Genomic DNA, 17,144 nt, shown 5'->3' with positions numbered 1-17,144 from the left:
CGATCAGGGAAATCGGTCCACACGTAGTCATGTCATGCCATGTTGCGCTGAATGCACATGCCATGCAAGCTTGATATGCGACATAGTTAGACGGCGAACTCCGTCTGATCAAGTACGTACCTCCTACTCGTACAGAGTACGGTAGTATACGTAGTAGGCGTAGCCTAACTACGTATGTATGTGGTATGCGTACTAACTACAGTATGCGCCAACTGCTAGCCTCGACAGGAATGGATTGTTACACTGGGCGGGCTAGGGAAATAAGGGTGGGCGCCGTACCTTGGCGGGTTCAAGCAGACATTGCTGCGTACTGCGACGTAGTACGTAGTACGTGTACTATGAGATAGCACGGACAGATACCAGATAGCGATAGGATGGTCCCTGTTCTACTATATACAGAGAGTAATACCAACTGAAGAATTCCCTCGCCCGCTCCGCAAAATACTCGCGTCGTCTTCAAAGGCCACTTCAATCTCCGTGTTGGTTAAACAGACTTCCACAATGCCAGTCGCCATTCACGGGTCGCTTCGGGGGTTCAGAGTTCTCTCCTCCGTGCAGGAACTAACAAAATAAGTTCTTGCAGGGTCCAGGCTCTGCTTAGTCGGCGGGCGCTCCGACTTGTACGGTAGTCGAAGACTCAAGAGCCCCCAGTTTACCCGACGCTTGATCTTTCCTCCTTCAACTTTGCTTCTCTTCGCGCCGATTCTTTCTGGGTCTTCGTTTCTGCTGTTGTTTTATTCTTTCTTTTTTTCTTCTCCATTTCTTTGCCTTTCTTTTTAAGTTTCTCATCTCCAAAAGTGTTTCTTTGCTCGGTGCTTGTTTGGTAAACAGTCACATCCACTTCTGCCGGATCCTCTCACGAAACTAACGGCTCCTTACTTGACAAAAAAAAGTGCTATTGATTCCAATACTCCGTTTTGGGAACCACTTCAAACCCGCAAAAATAAGGCGACATTGGCTGGAGCTGTGATACATACCACCAATTGCTTTGTGACCAACTGGTCTTGGAAGATTGGGTTTTTCCACCCCTACAGCACGTGTCATCTAATCTCCTTTATTCTCCCCTCACCCCTTCCCCGCTCTCGACGAATCTTATGCTGAGCGGCACGCACCCTAACACCACCAAAACAACAAATCAAAATACCCCAGCCAATTTGAACCAACCCCCAGCTAGTCACAATGGGTTTGTTCAAGAGGAAAGATTCAAAGCACTCGATTCACAGCGAGGAGGACCAAGATGCCCATTCGGCGCATAGTACACGCAATTCGACAGCCTCCCTGAGGTCGTCCGCAATCAGATCAACTGGAAATCTACCGGTCTCAATTCCAGAGGTTCCAATTTCCAAACCCCCAGACCCAAGCCTCGACCCGGCTGCCTATTTACGAAGCATACATGCCGTTCGAGAGCGCTCCAGAATTGTGCTGCAAAGAGCCAGGGCAGATAAATTGACGCATTTCGATGTGGACATGACCAAATTCGAATCCACTGCATCATATGTCGTTTCCATTATAAAGGTGCGACCTCTATTGCCCGCTCTTGTTTTTGACTCGTACTAATGTGGTTCTTAGAGAGATTATGCCCCTGATTACTCGTCAATCCCTCCGCACGGTCGTTGGCAACATTTCGATGTCGGCGGAAGACCCCGAATCGACCAGCTTTTACAGTCATGGCCCAGCACAATCGATCCCACAGAACGAACCAGAAGATTAATCGACCTGTTTTTGATATCTGTTTTGTTGGATGCCGGCGCAGGAAACAAGTGGTCGTACAAGTCAAAGGAGTCCGGAAAGGTGTTTTCGCGAAGTGAGGGCCTTGCTGTCGCAAGCTTGGAAATGTTCAAGACGGGTTTATTCAGCAGCGATCCCACTGAGCCATGCCAAGTCGATGGTGCAGGATTGAAGAAAGTGACTGTTGAAGCTTTGGCGAGGGGTATGCAACACTCTGAGCACAACCCACTTGCAGGATTGGAGGGTCGAGCGGGGCTTTTGCAACGACTCTCCGAGGCGCTGAACAATCAAGAGCTTTTTGGAGTTGATGCTCGGCCTGGTAATATGCTCGGTATGTTTGTCTTCTGATCAGGCAAAGACCAAGGCTAATTGTGGATGTATAGATTATCTCCTTTCTCACCCAACAACACTCGCTTCTTCAGTTCCAATCGTGTCGATACCCACATTATGGTCCGTGCTTATGGACGGTTTAGCTGCTATCTGGCCGCCATCGCGGACACAAATCGATGGAGTCTCGATTGGCGATGCATGGAGGTGTTCAAGCTTACCACAACAACCCCCAGCCAAGCCCTGGGAAGGCATTGCACCGTTTCATAAATTAACACAATGGCTATGCTATTCCATAATGGTGCCCATGACGCGGTTGATGAAGATTCATTTCGCCGGCTCCGAGCTTCTAACAGGTCTCCCCGAATACCGAAACGGTGGTCTTTTGATTGATATGGGATTGTTGACATTGAAGAATGCGGAGATGGAAAGAGGTCTCAAAGCATATGAAGATAATGCTCGGAGAGAGGGTCAACCAAGCATGGAAGTTGTTCCGGTATTTTCGGCAGATGACGATGTGATTGTTGAATGGCGAGCCGTCACTGTGGGATTCTTGGACGATTTATTAGAGGAGGTTAATCATCAACTTAGTCTCCGGGGAGATGAGGCTCTCTCTCTGGCCCAACTGCTTGAAGCTGGCACATGGAAGGTGGGTTATTTTTCCCCCATTCCTAACGAAATAATATCTAATAAGTAATCAACAGGGCGGACGCGAGATTGCCGAAGTCTCAAGACCAAACACCAAAGAGCCACCGATCATGATCATTTCCGATGGCACCGTGTTCTAACGGCTACACCTCGAACATTGTTTCGTTTTTTCCTTTTCGAACTTGAACCGACTCACTTATACTTCGCTTCTATTTCTCTTCGTCTCGATTTTTTTTTTTTCACTTTTATTCTATACAGAGACGTCTTTGATTGATGATGATACCAATGGTTGAATGAGTTTCACTATACGACGACAAAGACCATACCTTGATGATGATGATGCAACCTATGCATTGCATGACTACATCTTATCCACCAGCATAATAATATCAGAAAATCGATACCATCGACGCATCGACTTCAATTCTTGACGGCAAGACTACTTTGCGTCTTCCTTTCGCTTCTTACAACCTAACCTCTTTTTCACTTCTTTGCACACCTTTTGGATACCTAGTGTGCATTATATACTTGAGCATATATTATATCTTATATTTGGACTTGTAGAGAATATATCTCCTTATTTCTTTTGTTCTACCAATATATTTCTCTGTATGGAGTAAATATTATACTACTATGTATTCAATAGATCATAGTACTACTGTATGTATTACCCCGCTTGAGCTATCATGGCTATTGGCGGCAGTTTCTTAGTAAATGATGCACTGGTTTTCCTGCCTTGCCGTATCTCTCTCTGATTAGCCTCACTTCACTTCATTCGACTAATTGATTCTCGAACAAGCATCAATCACTGTGCTATACTAGCTGACATAGCTGTACAGTGTAATTGCATCTATTGTGTATTTCTTGCAAAACACCCCATACATAATCCCACCTGTATGGGAGTTCCCACCTAGCTTTAACGCACAGGACCACTGTCCATGCGACACGAGAACAACCACCTCAGTCATCCACCACGCAACTAGATCGTGTCTACACTGGTAATCAGCCTGTCATATCCGGCATGGATCTCCGCAAGAAGAAGAGGAAGGTCCTTCTGATGGGCAAGAGTGGTTCTGGAAAGTCCTCGATGCGATCGATTATTTTCAGCAATTATGTTGCAAAGGATGTGCGCCGATTAGGCGCCACCATTGATGTGGAACACAGCCATGTGAAGTTTATGGGGAATTTGACACTTAATTTATGGGATTGTGGAGGGTGAGTTGTTTTTATCTGCATGTTCCTGCTGGGGTTTCTGCAGAACTAACCTCTGCCAGACAAGATGCCTTCATGGAAACCTACCTCGGCGGCCAACGAAGCAACATCTTCTCCGACGTCGCCGTCCTCATTTATGTGTTTGACATTGAATCTCGCGAGGTTGAGCGCGACCTCGACACGTACAACGCCGTCATCGAGGCCCTCCACCAACACAGTCCCGGCGCCCACGTGTTCTGTCTAATCCACAAACTCGATCTGATCCAAGCCGAGCATCGACAACGTATCTACGAAGAACGCTCGTCGCTGATCCGTCATCGCTCAAAACATTTCGATATCGATACCTTTGGGAGCAGCATATGGGATCAATCCCTATACAAAGCTTGGGCGGGGATAGTGCACAAACTCATTCCGAATTTGTACGTTATCGAGCGCTTTTTGAGCGCGTTCGCGACCAAGATTGATGCGGAAGAGGTGATATTGTTTGAGCGCTCGACCTTTCTGACGGTTACCTCATTTGCGTCTGAAGTCGGAAGTTTAAACCCGATTTATGATCGTCATGAACGACTATCGAATATCATGAAGGCATTTAAACATTGCGCCGCTCGCAATACGCATACCACCCCGGCCTCCGCGGGGTTTTTGGTGATGCATACAAAGACGCCGCAGTTTAACGTCTTTCTGGGCCGGTTTACGGATAACACCTATATCTTTGTGGTCGTGCCACCCGGCGAAGCCGCCTACAATTGCGCAGTGCTGAATACCATGTTGGCGAGAGAAGGGTTTGCGAAAGCGGCAGGTCACGGTGGGGATGGGTTTCCCTTACCGATGTCTACGTCCGCCGCGTCGCATTCCAAGGGTCAAAATGGGGGGCAATATGGATCTTTGCGAGAATGATTGAATTTTAATGAAATGAATGAAAATGAGATTCAAGTCGGAAGGATGGATGTGTTTCGATAGATTCGATAGATTCGCACAGTTTCTTGCTCCTGCTGTTTGGATTGTTTATATCCCCCGCGGCTCATTTTATTGATTACTGTTGGAGCGACGGCGTTGTTGCTTGCTTGCGAAGTTCTTTCGTCTGCGTCGTCGGTACGAAATCTGGCATCCGGTGCTTTTGTGATTCAAAACTTCATGTACATAGTCAAAATGAACAGATACCCTAAACCAACTTTCTACTAAACGTCAATTAGTCTGATCGAGTGTACATAGTATGATTCCCATTCGTTAGTCGGACTAGCTGTTGATTGATCTTTATAACACATGCCATGCCTTATACTACAAATTCAGCACATGCGACATCCACAGAGAAACTGTCCAATTACAGCCAAATCTGGGGAATGTGGTTGCATCATCATGACGCTGTCCATCACCATCACACCACAACGTATCATTGATAGGTGCCCAACCTCAAACACTCCAGAACCTCGTCTGAATATGTTTCTTTTCTGAAGAATGAGTGAAGTTCACACACGCAGCTATGGTGAATACTAAGAATACCACCTCGTGCTCACCGTCAGCGTCAAAATCAAAAGCGTACGAAACCCGCGACGCCATCGCCGACATCTGGGGTCCACGTACCCCATACAAGCACGAATGGCCGACTAGGGTTGATGAGCGATTGATCGATGAGCCTGAGAAATGGGTTCAGAGTGCGTGCGTTTTCTGCAGGTACGTCACCTCCAAGCACATCAATGCAGTACTCGAAACACTGATGAAATAAATGTCCAATACAGTAATGGATGTGGCCTAGACATCGGCGTCAAAAATGGAAAAGTAGTCGGTGTCCGCGGCCGAGCAACTGACCGCGTGAATAAAGGCCGTCTTGGTCCTAAGGGGCTCAACGGGTTCGTCTATCCAGCCTTTCCCTTCTCTTCTACTATCAAAATCAACACTCGTTGATCTGTGTGTTACATATATATAGGTGGACGGCAATATCCCACCCAGACCGCTTGAAGTATCCCCTCGTACGCAAAAACGGGAAACTGGAGCGTGTCTCATGGGACGAAGCCATGAATGTCATTGTGCAGAGAGTTAAGCAGACGCAAGCCCGGCTTTCGAATCATGGCATTGGGTTCTATACGAGTGGCCAGCTGTTTTTGGAGGAGTATTTTGTTCTAGCAACCATTGGGAAGGCGGGGTTGAATACGTTGCATATGTGTGCCTCTTATCATCACCATTATCATCATCTCATCTCATCTAGGGAGGTGGCTGACTGTATATAGGGATGGGAACACGAGACTGTGTACGGCGACGGCTGCGGCTTCTATGCGCGAGTCTTTTGGGTCTGATGGTCAGCCTGGCTCGTATACCGATATTGATTATACGGATTGTTTGTTTATGGTCGGCCACAACGTCTCAAATACGCAGACCGTTCTGTGGAGTCGAATGCTGGACCGATTAGATGGGCCAAACCCTCCAGAACTCATCGTCGTCGATCCAAGACGATCAGATACAGCGAAACGTGCGACAGTTCATCTAGCGCCCAAGATTGGGACGAATATGGCTTTACTGAATGGAATACAACATCTCCTTTTTGCCAACGACTGGGTTGACGAGGAGTTTGTCTCCAAGCATGTCGTTGGACTCGAGCAGCTCAAAAAGACCGTCGAAAAATATACGCCAGAACACGTCGAAGAAATCACCGGCGTCCCGCAGTCCCAGCTCAAAGAAGCAGCGCGCATAATCGGCACTACAAAAAGTCTACTCTCAACTGCCCTCCAAGGCGTCTACCAATCCAACCAAGCCACCGCCAGCGCCTGCCAAATCAACAACATCAATCTCTTGCGCGGCCTGATTGGTAAACCCGGTAGCGGTATACTGCAAATGAACGGCCAACCCACAGCCCAAAACAACCGTGAATCAGGCTGTGACGGCGAATATCCGGCATTCCGCAACTTCCAGAATCCGAAGCATGTGCAGGAGATTGCAGATGTGTGGAATATTGACGTTATGCATGTCCCGCACTGGGCGCAACCGACGCATGTATCGGCTATGCTCAAACATATCGAGCATGGCTCGATTGATATCATGTGGATCTCGGGCACAAACCCCTTAGTCAGTCTGCCGCATTTACAACAAGCGCGCGACTTATTTACGAAACCAGACTTGTTCGTGATCTGTCAGGATATCTACATGACCGAAACCGCTGCAATCGCAGACGTAGTCCTGCCATGCGCCCAATGGGGCGAGAAAACAGGCTGTTTCACGAACGTTGATCGAACAGTACATCTCTCCCATAAAGCCGTTGAGCCTCCCGGCGAGGCAAAACCGGATATGGCTATATTCCTTGATTTTGCGAAACGAATGGACTTCAAGGACAAGGATGGGAATGATTTGTGCCCCTGGTCAGAGCCGGAGGAAGTGTTTAATGCATGGAAAAGAATGTCTAGTGGTAGACCGTGCGATTATAGTGGGTTGAGTTATGAGAAGTTGACTGGTGGATCGGGGATACAATGGCCCTGCAATGCTGAGAATCCGCAGGGAACGGAGCGTTTGTTTACTGATGGCAAGTTCTTCACGGATATTGAGCATTGCGAGAGCTATGGCCATGACCTTGAGACGGGGGCGCCGATGACGAAGGCCCAGTATGAGTCGTTCAACCCCGCAGGGCGCGCGATACTCAAGGCTGCTGAGTATAGACCCCCACTAGAGACTCCTGACGAAGAGTATCCGTTCAGATTATCCACGGGTCGGAATGTGTATCATTTCCATACGCGCACAAAGACGGGCAGAAATGAAAGATTGCAACGCGCCTGCCCCGAAGCGGTGGTGCAGATCTCGCATGAAGATGCGCAAGACTTACAACTAAAAGAAAAAGATATGGTGGTTGTCCGATCTCGTCGAGGCGCTATTGAGCTTCCCGTCGTCATTGGGAATATTGAGAAAGGGCAGGTTTTTATCCCGTTTCATTTTGGATATTTTGATGCCAAGGATGAGCGTGCGAGAGCTGCGAATGAGTTGACTATTGGTATTCTCCCTGTGGTTTTGGATGCTAAGTCCTCAGAAGCTGACGAGAATAGAACAATGGGATCCCATCTCCAAACAACCAAGCTTCAAATCCGGGGCCGTCAAAATCGAAAAAATAGATGATCAGGAGCCAGGAACCGTCAAGATTCATGCCAGACAACGGCAATCTGAAGCCATACATAAAGTTGAAACAACACCCAAACCAACCGCCAACATGGAACAAGGAGACCAATTCAAAAGAAGACTCACACCCTGGCTCAGCTCAACGCACGACGCTCTCAACACCTTGGTCGAAATATACGATGAACTCGTCCCAAAACTAGTCCAAGATCTAGACATCCAATCTGGCCTCAGGCTTATGTGCACCATAACGCATGAAATCATCGACCATCTTCAGCCGTACATAGAGAAATACCACGATAACCAGCGGTACAGCGCACAAATCTCGTGGAACCTGCGCGACTCTTTGTTCTCGCTGTCCCGCGGCTCTGACTCCTTTCGGGTTATCACCACTTTACAGGCGGTTGATCTTTTCGTGACGTATATAGATGGTTATTTGATTGCCTTAAAACCGGCAAGTATGGCCCTTTGGGATAAGGGGTTCGTTGATGCGGTGGACTTTGCGCAGGCACAGCTCGCGAGACAGCAAGCGTGGGTGCGGTCTCATCTTAAGACAAAGAGTCCGCAGACTCTACTGGTGCCTGTGCCGGTGGAAGAGGATTTGGAATGCGAAAGGCAGCGCACTTCCTAAAATGGTCGGATGTGTAATTTTTTTTCTCTCTTGTACAGCGTATATACATATATATATATACATGTCTATAATGTTGGTACAGGACGAGGTTTAGCAACCTCCCCATAAGCACTCATGAAACGTAATAATATCTCCTCCTCATTAGCCTTTGTGTTGCACGCATTCGAGTCATAATATACATACCATCTGCTCCTCCGTCCCTTCAAACTGCGTACAAAAATCGTCCGCCATCTTCCACACCTTCGGATCCAGAAAGCCCACCGAAATCCCCTCCCAAGCATTCAAGATGGTAGGCATATCGAATGATCTTCCCAGCAAAATCTCGCAAAGGACGCGTATATCAGCAGCTGACTTCGCCATAGGACCGGGACTATCGAAAAACTCCGTCATGTAGTACAGCCCTGTAGAATATTGGATTCCAACGGTAGGCTTGAGAGCGTAACGATGGAGCCGAATGTCTCCGTGCCCATGGCTAGAGGAGAGAAACCAGCTGCTACTGAGACTGCGGAGCCGGTTGATGAGCCGCCGGGGGCCTATCAAATTACCCCTTCAGCAGACAAGGAAGACGGATAGAGTAGGGGTGATGTTGTTTACAGAATGACCGAGTAACTTCTCATTCTCCCCCATCGCCTCGACCTGGAAATCTGACGCTCTGCATCGAGCGTCGCGGCAATGGCGAGGATCTTGTCGCGCGGTACTGGTGATATGAGCGCGTTGAGGGTGGGTTCATGGCGATCGATCTGTGCGAAATAGTATTGCACGATTTGGACGCTTGTTATTTTGTTTTGGAATAGTAAGCGTTGGAGAGCGGTTGCCGTGGTGGTTATGACGTCGAAGGTCATTTTTTCTACAGGCCGATACAGGCAGGTGAGAATTTTGAGTGAGTGGGTGTTGGAGTTGGTTCGAGCACGTGCTGATCTTATAGAAATTATATCAATGCTGGCTGCTGCTTATTAAAATAGCTACCTAGCTACCTAACTGCCTACTCAATAAAGTGCATAAATAGTGAATAGATTGTTTTGTTACATCAATTCTTAATAAACGGGGCTCAAGAGGGATTAGCACAGGGTGTTTTAGGGCTAAAACGACCCGATTAGGCAATTTTACTGCAACTCCTGGCTAGCAGCTTCTAGGCTGCTTTGCTTTGTTTTTTATCTGTGTTATAACTATACAATATGTAAACATTGAGACATGTATTGTATGTCTAGGAATATCGGGGTGAGAATAGTGGAAATGAGGTTATTTATAATCTCAGCCAGCTTTGAGCATTGATGTGGTTGCGTGGATCTAACGGTTGGTTCGTACGAGGAGATGGCGTCGTGACCAGAAATTGCAAGACCAACTGGCCCATAACAGTAACGCGTTGGACCGATAAGAGAGGCATCACTCAGGTGTGTCTATCTGATATAATATTTTTTATTTGATATTAGGCTTAACCACCGAGCATAAGTTCGGGTAATATACATGGATGATATGAATAACATCTGCGAAGTAGGCTTTTCTTCAATGATGGTTCACTGAGCATGAGAAGTACTGGCCAGCTTCTTGCGTACTCGGATGATGCTGGGTCAATAGAGCTTTGGGACGTCCCGAGGAATTACGAACGGAACAAACTCTCCATTACAACCCATAGCGTGGCGAACCAATATAGTCCCAAGGTTACAGCCATGGCCTTTGAACCCAACAATTGGAGACTTTGGTACGTTGTCTATGGAGGTCCAGTTATCCTCTGGGACATTAGTACAATCTCACCGTTGGACAGGAGCATCTCGACGGGGAATCTTGGAATAATATTGAACTCTGGCATCCCTTGCAACCTTGCCATATCCCCTAATAACGACCTAATTGTGAGGGTTAAGGATGATATTCAATTCTGGTCACTTCCTGGATTCCAGGATCTTCGTAAGCTGAGGAACGAAGGTACTTCGGCTATTGCCATTTCCCAGACAGATTTTGCAAGGGTAGGAGCGAAAAATGAAGTTTTCATCTGCAAACTCATAAACGATCAGGTGCGGCATACATTAAGAGGTCATACGGACGATATTCTGAGTATGGATTTTTCTCCCGATGGTGGGTTGCTGGTAACAGGCTCCAGAGACAGGACTGTGAGAGTCTGGGATATCGCCACCGAAAAAGACATTGCCGTAATGTACGGTCGTAGTCGGGAAGTCATCAGTGTACTATACCTGCCTATTGGAGGTAAGAAGCTCGTGGTATCTGGTTCTGCAGATGGCACAGTGCGAATATGGGACTATGGAGTTGAGAAAGAAATTGCCAGAATTGATAATTTCTATTCGGGGGACTGGGCTATCAAGCGAAGAATGTCCTTTTCCCAGCGAAACAATCTCCTAGCAATTGCCTCCAAATTTCAAGGTAACATATCTGATGGGCGGGTTGAAGTTTAGAGATTGTCCTTCACCTAGCCTATACCTAGGAAAAGAGCTTCTAGCTAAATGGCTGTATTCAAGCATGATCTCTAACATGTTGAGGTATTATCATCCAGGTATCTTTTGCACCCACATCATCTTTCCGTGCCTCATCTAATAGTCTCCAGATCCTATGACGGTTTAGTAAAGCTCGTGGCAAGCACTCTAATGTAGCTCGAAAGTCAAATGAGTCGTGCCGAGCCAGCTGTCGCACCAAGAGCTCCCAGTCCCACAAATTTTCATCTTCTTCGACGTTGCCAGAAAATACCAGAGCCGCGCCTGCTCCTCCATCTTCCCGCTCGTCAATGCGCATATTTTTGACTGATGTGGTTGAAGTATGCACCTGATCTGTTGCTATTGATTCTTGTTCATCCAAGTCCCATAACCAAGGTAGAATCTGTCCATGAAACAACAGATATTCCCATGTCAAAGGAGTAATATTTCGAGTGCATTCTGCTGGTGGATCCGTGAATGGATGCAGATAACCAAAAATCTGCTTTTGGATCTCTACAGGCAGTCGATCCAGTCCTGATTGCAGAACCGGCGCAGCGCTGCTAGATACCGTAGAAAGCGGTTCAAGATAGTACAGCACCTCTGACACTAAATCGTCAATTGGGAAAGGAGCTGCTTAGTATTCCTGTCATCAATCGATAGTTTCTTGTCAGAACAGGCCTCTTATCCCACTTCCAGCAAAACCGCAGTAGCAAAAGAACAAGGCTTAGGAGAAACAAGAATCGACGTACAACCGCATATGGAGATTTCCATGGCCATTGAAGATTACTGTAAAGTTTGATATGTGTATCCCCATGGCAATTGTTATCATAATAATATCGATATGGCTCTTCAACTTTCCACATGGGAAGCCCGGAGCGGAAATATTTACCGACACCGTCCTTCCAATAGATACGAGATTGATACCCCTCGTACATTTCACCGAGACTCGCTGGGATTCTAGTACTTTCATCTTCAGTTCCAAATATATTATTATCTGGGGTCAGACGCATAACATCTTTTCTGTATTCGATCAATCTCTGCATCAAATGGAAACATTTCATGTGCACACCGACCCAAGGGAAGAGCATAGTGGGGTCGTAGAGCACTGGATGACTGTGTGTTAGAAGCCATTGATAGAACTTATGGTCTTTTTCTAAAGTTAGCCTGTAGTTGTATCTAATGATGCGCTAAAAACACCCACCTCGAAAAGGAAGGATTTCCAAGTGCTCTCCTCCACCGTCAAACCGTCTGGTTTTGCGATCTCTGGTCAGATGGCGAGGTGATGTCTTGATGTCTTCACCACTTTGAAGAGATGACGGACGAATAGCGACAACGGATTGGCACCAGTTGTATTTATCCTTCTCGATTTGCAAGGCTGCAGCCTAAAGAGATGTCTCGTTAGATTATGAGGCCCGAGGACATTTCAATATTATCCCTACATTCACTACCAACGGAATACCGCATACTGCCACAAAAGGTGTCGTTGTCGGTATTATCTAAACCCCATCCACCACTTCGGGTGCCGTGTATCGGATCGGCCGGTTCCTGCGACTCTGTGATGTCCATATTCTCTATTGGCGGTGTTGTATCAGCATTCATATGTCAGCCGAATAAAACTGACACGGCGTGGTAGACTGTCAAATGGCTGGCTAAATCGTCAAGTTGATAATTGCCCAACTATTGTTGTTGGATGACTAGTTAACATTACCAGTTTGAACAGATATGTGGAGTGGGAGGAATATCCAGAGAAAAAGGCCAAAGCACATGAAATCCTCAACTCCTAGACCTTCTCACCTACGCCGGATTATATGACCGGTTCGATCCTAGGCACGAATCCCGTGCTGTCTGGTGATGATTTCATAGCGTGGCACCATGCCATCGGCGGCGAGCTAACAGACATTCCTGAAGACTCCTGGAGAATAGTTCTCAAAGAGAAGCACAATGATATGTTACACTTGCTCAAGTTTCCTTACAACGGCGAGCCGCCCAAACGCCTGGTAACATCGAAGGCCATTACCCCTAACCCCCTTCATTTTGTGCGTAATCACGGTGGAATTCCCATAATCAACAAAAAGGACTTTACCTTGACTTTGGATGGGCTGGTCGCAAATCCTAAGAAATATACGCTAGACGACATTATGGATGAATCTCGCTTCCCACAGATCGTGGAAACCGTCACAATTCAGTGTTCCGGCACCCGTCGAATTGAGCAAATTGGCTTATATCCGGGTCAAGGCGACGAGATACCACAGGCGCCTTGGGCTGAGGGAGCTATAGGCACCGCCACGTACCGTGGAATTAGTCCAAAGAAACTCATCAAAGACTGCGGCGGCCTCGTCAATGGCGGCAAACATCTTGAACTATACGGAGCCGAGACGTATAGCAAGGACTTGGAAGCAATGAACTAGGTGGTCAGCGTTCCGTGGTCAAAGCTGAAGGCCAATGAAGTTCTCCTCACCTGGGAAATGAACGGCGAGCCCCTGCCCGCAATCCATGGCTACCCTCTCTGCGTGGTCGTAATGGGTTACATCGGCGCTCGCAGTGTCAAATGGCTCTACCGCATCAAAGCCATTGAAACTACCTCCATTGCCCCGGTCCAAAGTCGGGAGTACCTATACTTCAACCAACAGACCGGCAAACACAATCAGAAGTCGTATCCAGATTCAAGAAATGCCAGTCAGTTCTGCAATAATGTCCCCATGGAAGGGATACGTTATTATTCACAACGGAAAGATCCACTTCAAAGGCTGGGCTTACTCTGGTGGAGGTCGTTGGCCTGAGCGAATTGAGCTGTCATCCGATGGCGGCTTCTCCTGGCACGAGGTGCCACTTGAGAACATGTCTAAGAAAGGGCAGTGGACTTGGCGCACCTGGGAGATTGACCTACCATGAGGCGTCGAAAGATGGATTGAGATCGTTTGCCGATGCTGGGATAATTCACTCAACACCCAGCCATTGACCGTCCGCTCTGCTTGGAACTGGGGTTTGCACGTCACCAGCCCAGCCCACCGCATTGCTGTTTACAGTATCAATAGGACCAAGGAGAGGACCAAGGAGCGCCTCGCAGCTTTGGAAAGAGAGGGTATCCCGTTGGCGCCCATCACGCGCTATGAATACGTCCACTCGCATACTGATGAGGAAATAATGAAGTTTTATCGGGAGCATGCTCCACGCGATGCTGATAATTTGTGAACTGGCAGCTTTTCATGTCCATTTTGCATTGGAATAACTAATATCAAGTGGAGGACCTCTCTAAAAATTCATTATGACAAAATAATAAAGCCAAAGTCAGTTAATGTTTAGAGAAGTCATATAATGGCAGTGCTTCTTTTAGTCCACTCTTACTTCTTTAAAACCACAGTTGTACTACCTAATATTATAACATCGTCAATTGCTCTCCACGGGTTTGTGAGACGTTTAAATATGCTCCGGCGTATACAACCCAGCTCATGTACTAGATGAGATCCATTCTGGTACACCCTGCCAACGTTTCTTGAATGAGGACGAGGACAGCTCGAACTCTTTCTCAGACCATATGTTGTGAGCTCACAACTGGGCAAATTTATAACAACCAGCCTCTCATGTGAACCATTCAAGGCATATTTTCCCATCTTAAAATCATGCGGAAAGGCTGGTCTTCGTCCATTTGGTACAGGTAATTGTGATTGACTCGAACATTATCCAATTTGACATGATTGCAACGCAGTGAAACTCCTACCAGCATTTGCAGACGCTACAATAAACCTCCATATGCCCTATCTTCCTCTTTAAGCTCCTCATCCCTCTCGAGGTATCTTTTAATCTTGGTCTCTTCTCTTTTTAACGCGTCTTCAAAATCTTTGATCTTACTTTCTTTTTTGGGGTGAGTTGAGCCAGAAGCCTCGCCATGGTGATCTCCAGAGTGTGCCCCATTTTCACCGTCTTGATGTTCATCGTGATGTTTATGGTGGAGAAGTTTGTCAAGACCACCGGTAGTATGATTAGATCCTGGCTGCTGTTAACGCCCGCCTTCATTCCGGAGGCTGGAGCACAATTCTTACCTGATGCCATGATTGCAGATTTCCCTTGGCAATGGGATTATAAATAATACAATGGTTTGTTTGTCTTTCTGTTGGGAATTCAGTCAGGATTACCCTGGAAAACGGACTAGTGAGGCGACTTAAATATACTATGTAGTTTCTCGAAGAAAGCTCGCTTACTTAGCATCTACATTAAATTTCCACAGCGACACCTGGCCATGACGTTGAGACCTAGTAGCAAATGCGAATTACCTACTATGTACATATTCTAGGATGAGCTCGGGCTACCGTGGACCGTAAGTTCTTGACCGGAATGTCTACATTATGGGGATATCCGGATGCGGAAATACAGTCTAACGAATCAAGTGGGCCAACTGTCTCGTAAAAGCCCTTTGTCTGCCATATTGCAAAATAGAAGTAGGACAGTTGTAGCGTTATATGCCTAAATCTAAATCTCAACTAGCCTAATTTACTAAGTACACTTGCAGAGGGCGCAAAGAAAGCAGTGCCGGTCACTGGCCGCGAGAAGTCCAGAATCCGATCATGCAAGCCTGGAGGATTCCCAATAAACATATTCTCCAGCATGCGCTCAATCACCCACAGACGCCTGGAGTAGCCAATAAAGTACGTACCGAACTCGCCGGATGCGGGAGACCCAAAGGGCATATTGTCTCGCACAATACTCTGCTCGTTGCCATCTTCATCCTCGATGGTGGTCAGCGTCTTGTGTGCTTTCTGTTGGTTTGCTCCCGCATCATCCAGCTCTATATTGTCGAACTTGGTCCGGCCGATGATCGCTTCCTGCTGCTCCGTAGAAAGTTTCTTCCAGGCCGTAAGGTCATGCAAGTACTTTTGAATGACTATATAACTGCCTCCAACGTTTTGTGCATCATCTTCCTCCGCAACGAGGATCGCAGGGTGCACATTGGGCCCCACGGGGTTGGCTGTGCCATCCACAAACCCAAGGAGGTCGCGCAAGTCAAAATAGCGGAAACCATTGGTTTCATCGACTACTTCGACCATATCCCCGAATTGATCTAGTAGCTGTCGTTCGAATTCGAAACACAAGTCCCGGCGCTCTGAGCGTATGTGAAATAATAGGTCACCGGGCGTGGAGATAGCAACATGCTTCTTTCCCTTTATTTCGCGAAATGGATGTAGCTCTGCCGGCCGTGGAAGACCGGTGAGGAGATCCCAGATATCAGCGCCGATGGCTGCGGTGCATGCAAAGGCAGCGTTTGGATCGCGAATAGCCACATTCTTTGAGAGACCGCCAATGCCCGCTAATATTGAGCGGATATTTTGCAAGGAGTCTTCGTCGGCATTCCTAATAGTTAGGACCAGAAAGATCGCCGATGCTGTGAGCGGTGTATCAACTGGCTGAATGCTGACTGCTGTGCCGGCACTCATGGTTCCCTCAAGCAGCACTTGACCAACTAAACACTTTCTGAGTGACTGTGGACGGAATTCGGACTTGGTTAAGCCGTGTGTATTTCCTCTAAAGGGCGTAACTACAGTCTTTGTAGCGAGTAGAAACAGTGCTGTACCCGGGCCAGAGTATCGTTGTGGCAGTGTGGACGGAGGGGAGATTGCCTAAGTGACTCATTATTCTTCAGTATTGGCGGCTGTCGAAGCGAGTTAAATAAACGTGCAATCTACTCACTCACATGGTAAAGACACATAGGTAACATTCATATGATTTGTTAACCGAAGCAAGGAGTGCTTGGCTGACATCTCCGCATCTGGTATATCCTTCGTCATCGATCTGGACGCCGTCCGATTGGCCATTGCCAATGTGTGTCTATCAGATCATCGTTGAAAACAGTTTACTATGTATTTGTTAGGAAAATCCTCGTTTTGAAGTCTCATTTATCAGACTGGCATGGGAAATCGTTACGGGTGGCAGGCGTCCTACATTGAGGTATCAAATTCCACCGGAAATAGACCATCCCGAGTTTTGTATATCATATATTGCAGCATGCTACAACATACTGCAATATCCTTTCCTACAATATGTAGTACAAACTGTCGTTCTCCCATCCAATCATATGGGATTTCATACATCCAATC

The 17,144-nt window shown here is 47.1% G+C and overlaps 9 protein-coding genes across 9 annotated transcripts; 5 read left to right on the top strand and 4 right to left on the bottom strand.

The window, feature by feature from the left end:
- Window positions 1-1,179: 1,179 nt before the first annotated feature.
- Window positions 1,180-2,843, top strand: EYB26_004379 (uncharacterized protein; the record flags this gene model as incomplete). The annotated part of the gene is made up of 4 exons (XM_054263672.1): window positions 1,180-1,515; window positions 1,570-2,059; window positions 2,112-2,704; window positions 2,760-2,843. 4 exons carry the CDS (start codon window positions 1,180-1,182, stop codon window positions 2,841-2,843), a joined length of 1,503 nt encoding a protein of 500 aa, XP_054119647.1.
- Window positions 2,844-3,724: 881 nt separating this feature from the next.
- EYB26_004378 (uncharacterized protein) lies at window positions 3,725-4,812 on the top strand (the record flags this gene model as incomplete). The annotated part of the gene is made up of 2 exons (XM_054263671.1): window positions 3,725-3,918; window positions 3,978-4,812. 2 exons carry the CDS (start codon window positions 3,725-3,727, stop codon window positions 4,810-4,812), a joined length of 1,029 nt encoding a protein of 342 aa, XP_054119646.1.
- Window positions 4,813-5,395: 583 nt separating this feature from the next.
- Window positions 5,396-8,635, top strand: EYB26_004377 (uncharacterized protein; the record flags this gene model as incomplete). Its single annotated transcript, XM_054263670.1, has 5 exons — window positions 5,396-5,586; window positions 5,652-5,762; window positions 5,840-6,073; window positions 6,141-7,885; window positions 7,938-8,635. 5 exons carry the CDS (start codon window positions 5,396-5,398, stop codon window positions 8,633-8,635), a joined length of 2,979 nt encoding a protein of 992 aa, XP_054119645.1.
- Window positions 8,636-9,021: 386 nt separating this feature from the next.
- On the bottom strand, window positions 9,022-9,477 carry EYB26_004376 (uncharacterized protein; the record flags this gene model as incomplete). Its single annotated transcript, XM_054263669.1, has 2 exons — window positions 9,022-9,168; window positions 9,238-9,477. The coding sequence occupies 2 exons, from the start codon at window positions 9,475-9,477 to the stop codon at window positions 9,022-9,024; spliced, it is 387 nt and encodes a 128-aa protein (XP_054119644.1).
- Window positions 9,478-10,158: 681 nt separating this feature from the next.
- Window positions 10,159-11,040, top strand: EYB26_004375 (uncharacterized protein; the record flags this gene model as incomplete). The annotated part of the gene is made up of 1 exon (XM_054263668.1): window positions 10,159-11,040. One exon carries the CDS (start codon window positions 10,159-10,161, stop codon window positions 11,038-11,040), a length of 882 nt encoding a protein of 293 aa, XP_054119643.1.
- A 58-nt stretch (window positions 11,041-11,098) lies between these two features.
- On the bottom strand, window positions 11,099-12,621 carry EYB26_004374 (uncharacterized protein; the record flags this gene model as incomplete). Its single annotated transcript, XM_054263667.1, has 4 exons — window positions 11,099-11,661; window positions 11,945-12,202; window positions 12,257-12,437; window positions 12,508-12,621. 4 exons carry the CDS (start codon window positions 12,619-12,621, stop codon window positions 11,099-11,101), a joined length of 1,116 nt encoding a protein of 371 aa, XP_054119642.1.
- A 242-nt stretch (window positions 12,622-12,863) lies between these two features.
- Window positions 12,864-13,463, top strand: EYB26_004373 (uncharacterized protein; the record flags this gene model as incomplete). The annotated part of the gene is made up of 1 exon (XM_054263666.1): window positions 12,864-13,463. The coding sequence occupies one exon, from the start codon at window positions 12,864-12,866 to the stop codon at window positions 13,461-13,463; it is 600 nt and encodes a 199-aa protein (XP_054119641.1).
- Window positions 13,464-14,788: 1,325 nt separating this feature from the next.
- Window positions 14,789-15,105, bottom strand: EYB26_004372 (uncharacterized protein; the record flags this gene model as incomplete). The annotated part of the gene is made up of 2 exons (XM_054263665.1): window positions 14,789-15,042; window positions 15,096-15,105. The coding sequence occupies 2 exons, from the start codon at window positions 15,103-15,105 to the stop codon at window positions 14,789-14,791; spliced, it is 264 nt and encodes an 87-aa protein (XP_054119640.1).
- Window positions 15,106-15,533: 428 nt separating this feature from the next.
- EYB26_004371 (uncharacterized protein) lies at window positions 15,534-16,484 on the bottom strand (the record flags this gene model as incomplete). Its single annotated transcript, XM_054263664.1, has 1 exon — window positions 15,534-16,484. The coding sequence occupies one exon, from the start codon at window positions 16,482-16,484 to the stop codon at window positions 15,534-15,536; it is 951 nt and encodes a 316-aa protein (XP_054119639.1).
- Between the last annotated feature and the right edge of the window lie 660 nt (window positions 16,485-17,144).

This window comes from Talaromyces marneffei, chromosome 3 (genome assembly GCF_009556855.1).
Source record: "Talaromyces marneffei chromosome 3, complete sequence".
NCBI lineage: Eukaryota > Fungi > Ascomycota > Eurotiomycetes > Eurotiales > Trichocomaceae > Talaromyces > Talaromyces marneffei.
This window is presented reverse-complemented; position numbering and strand designations above follow the sequence as displayed.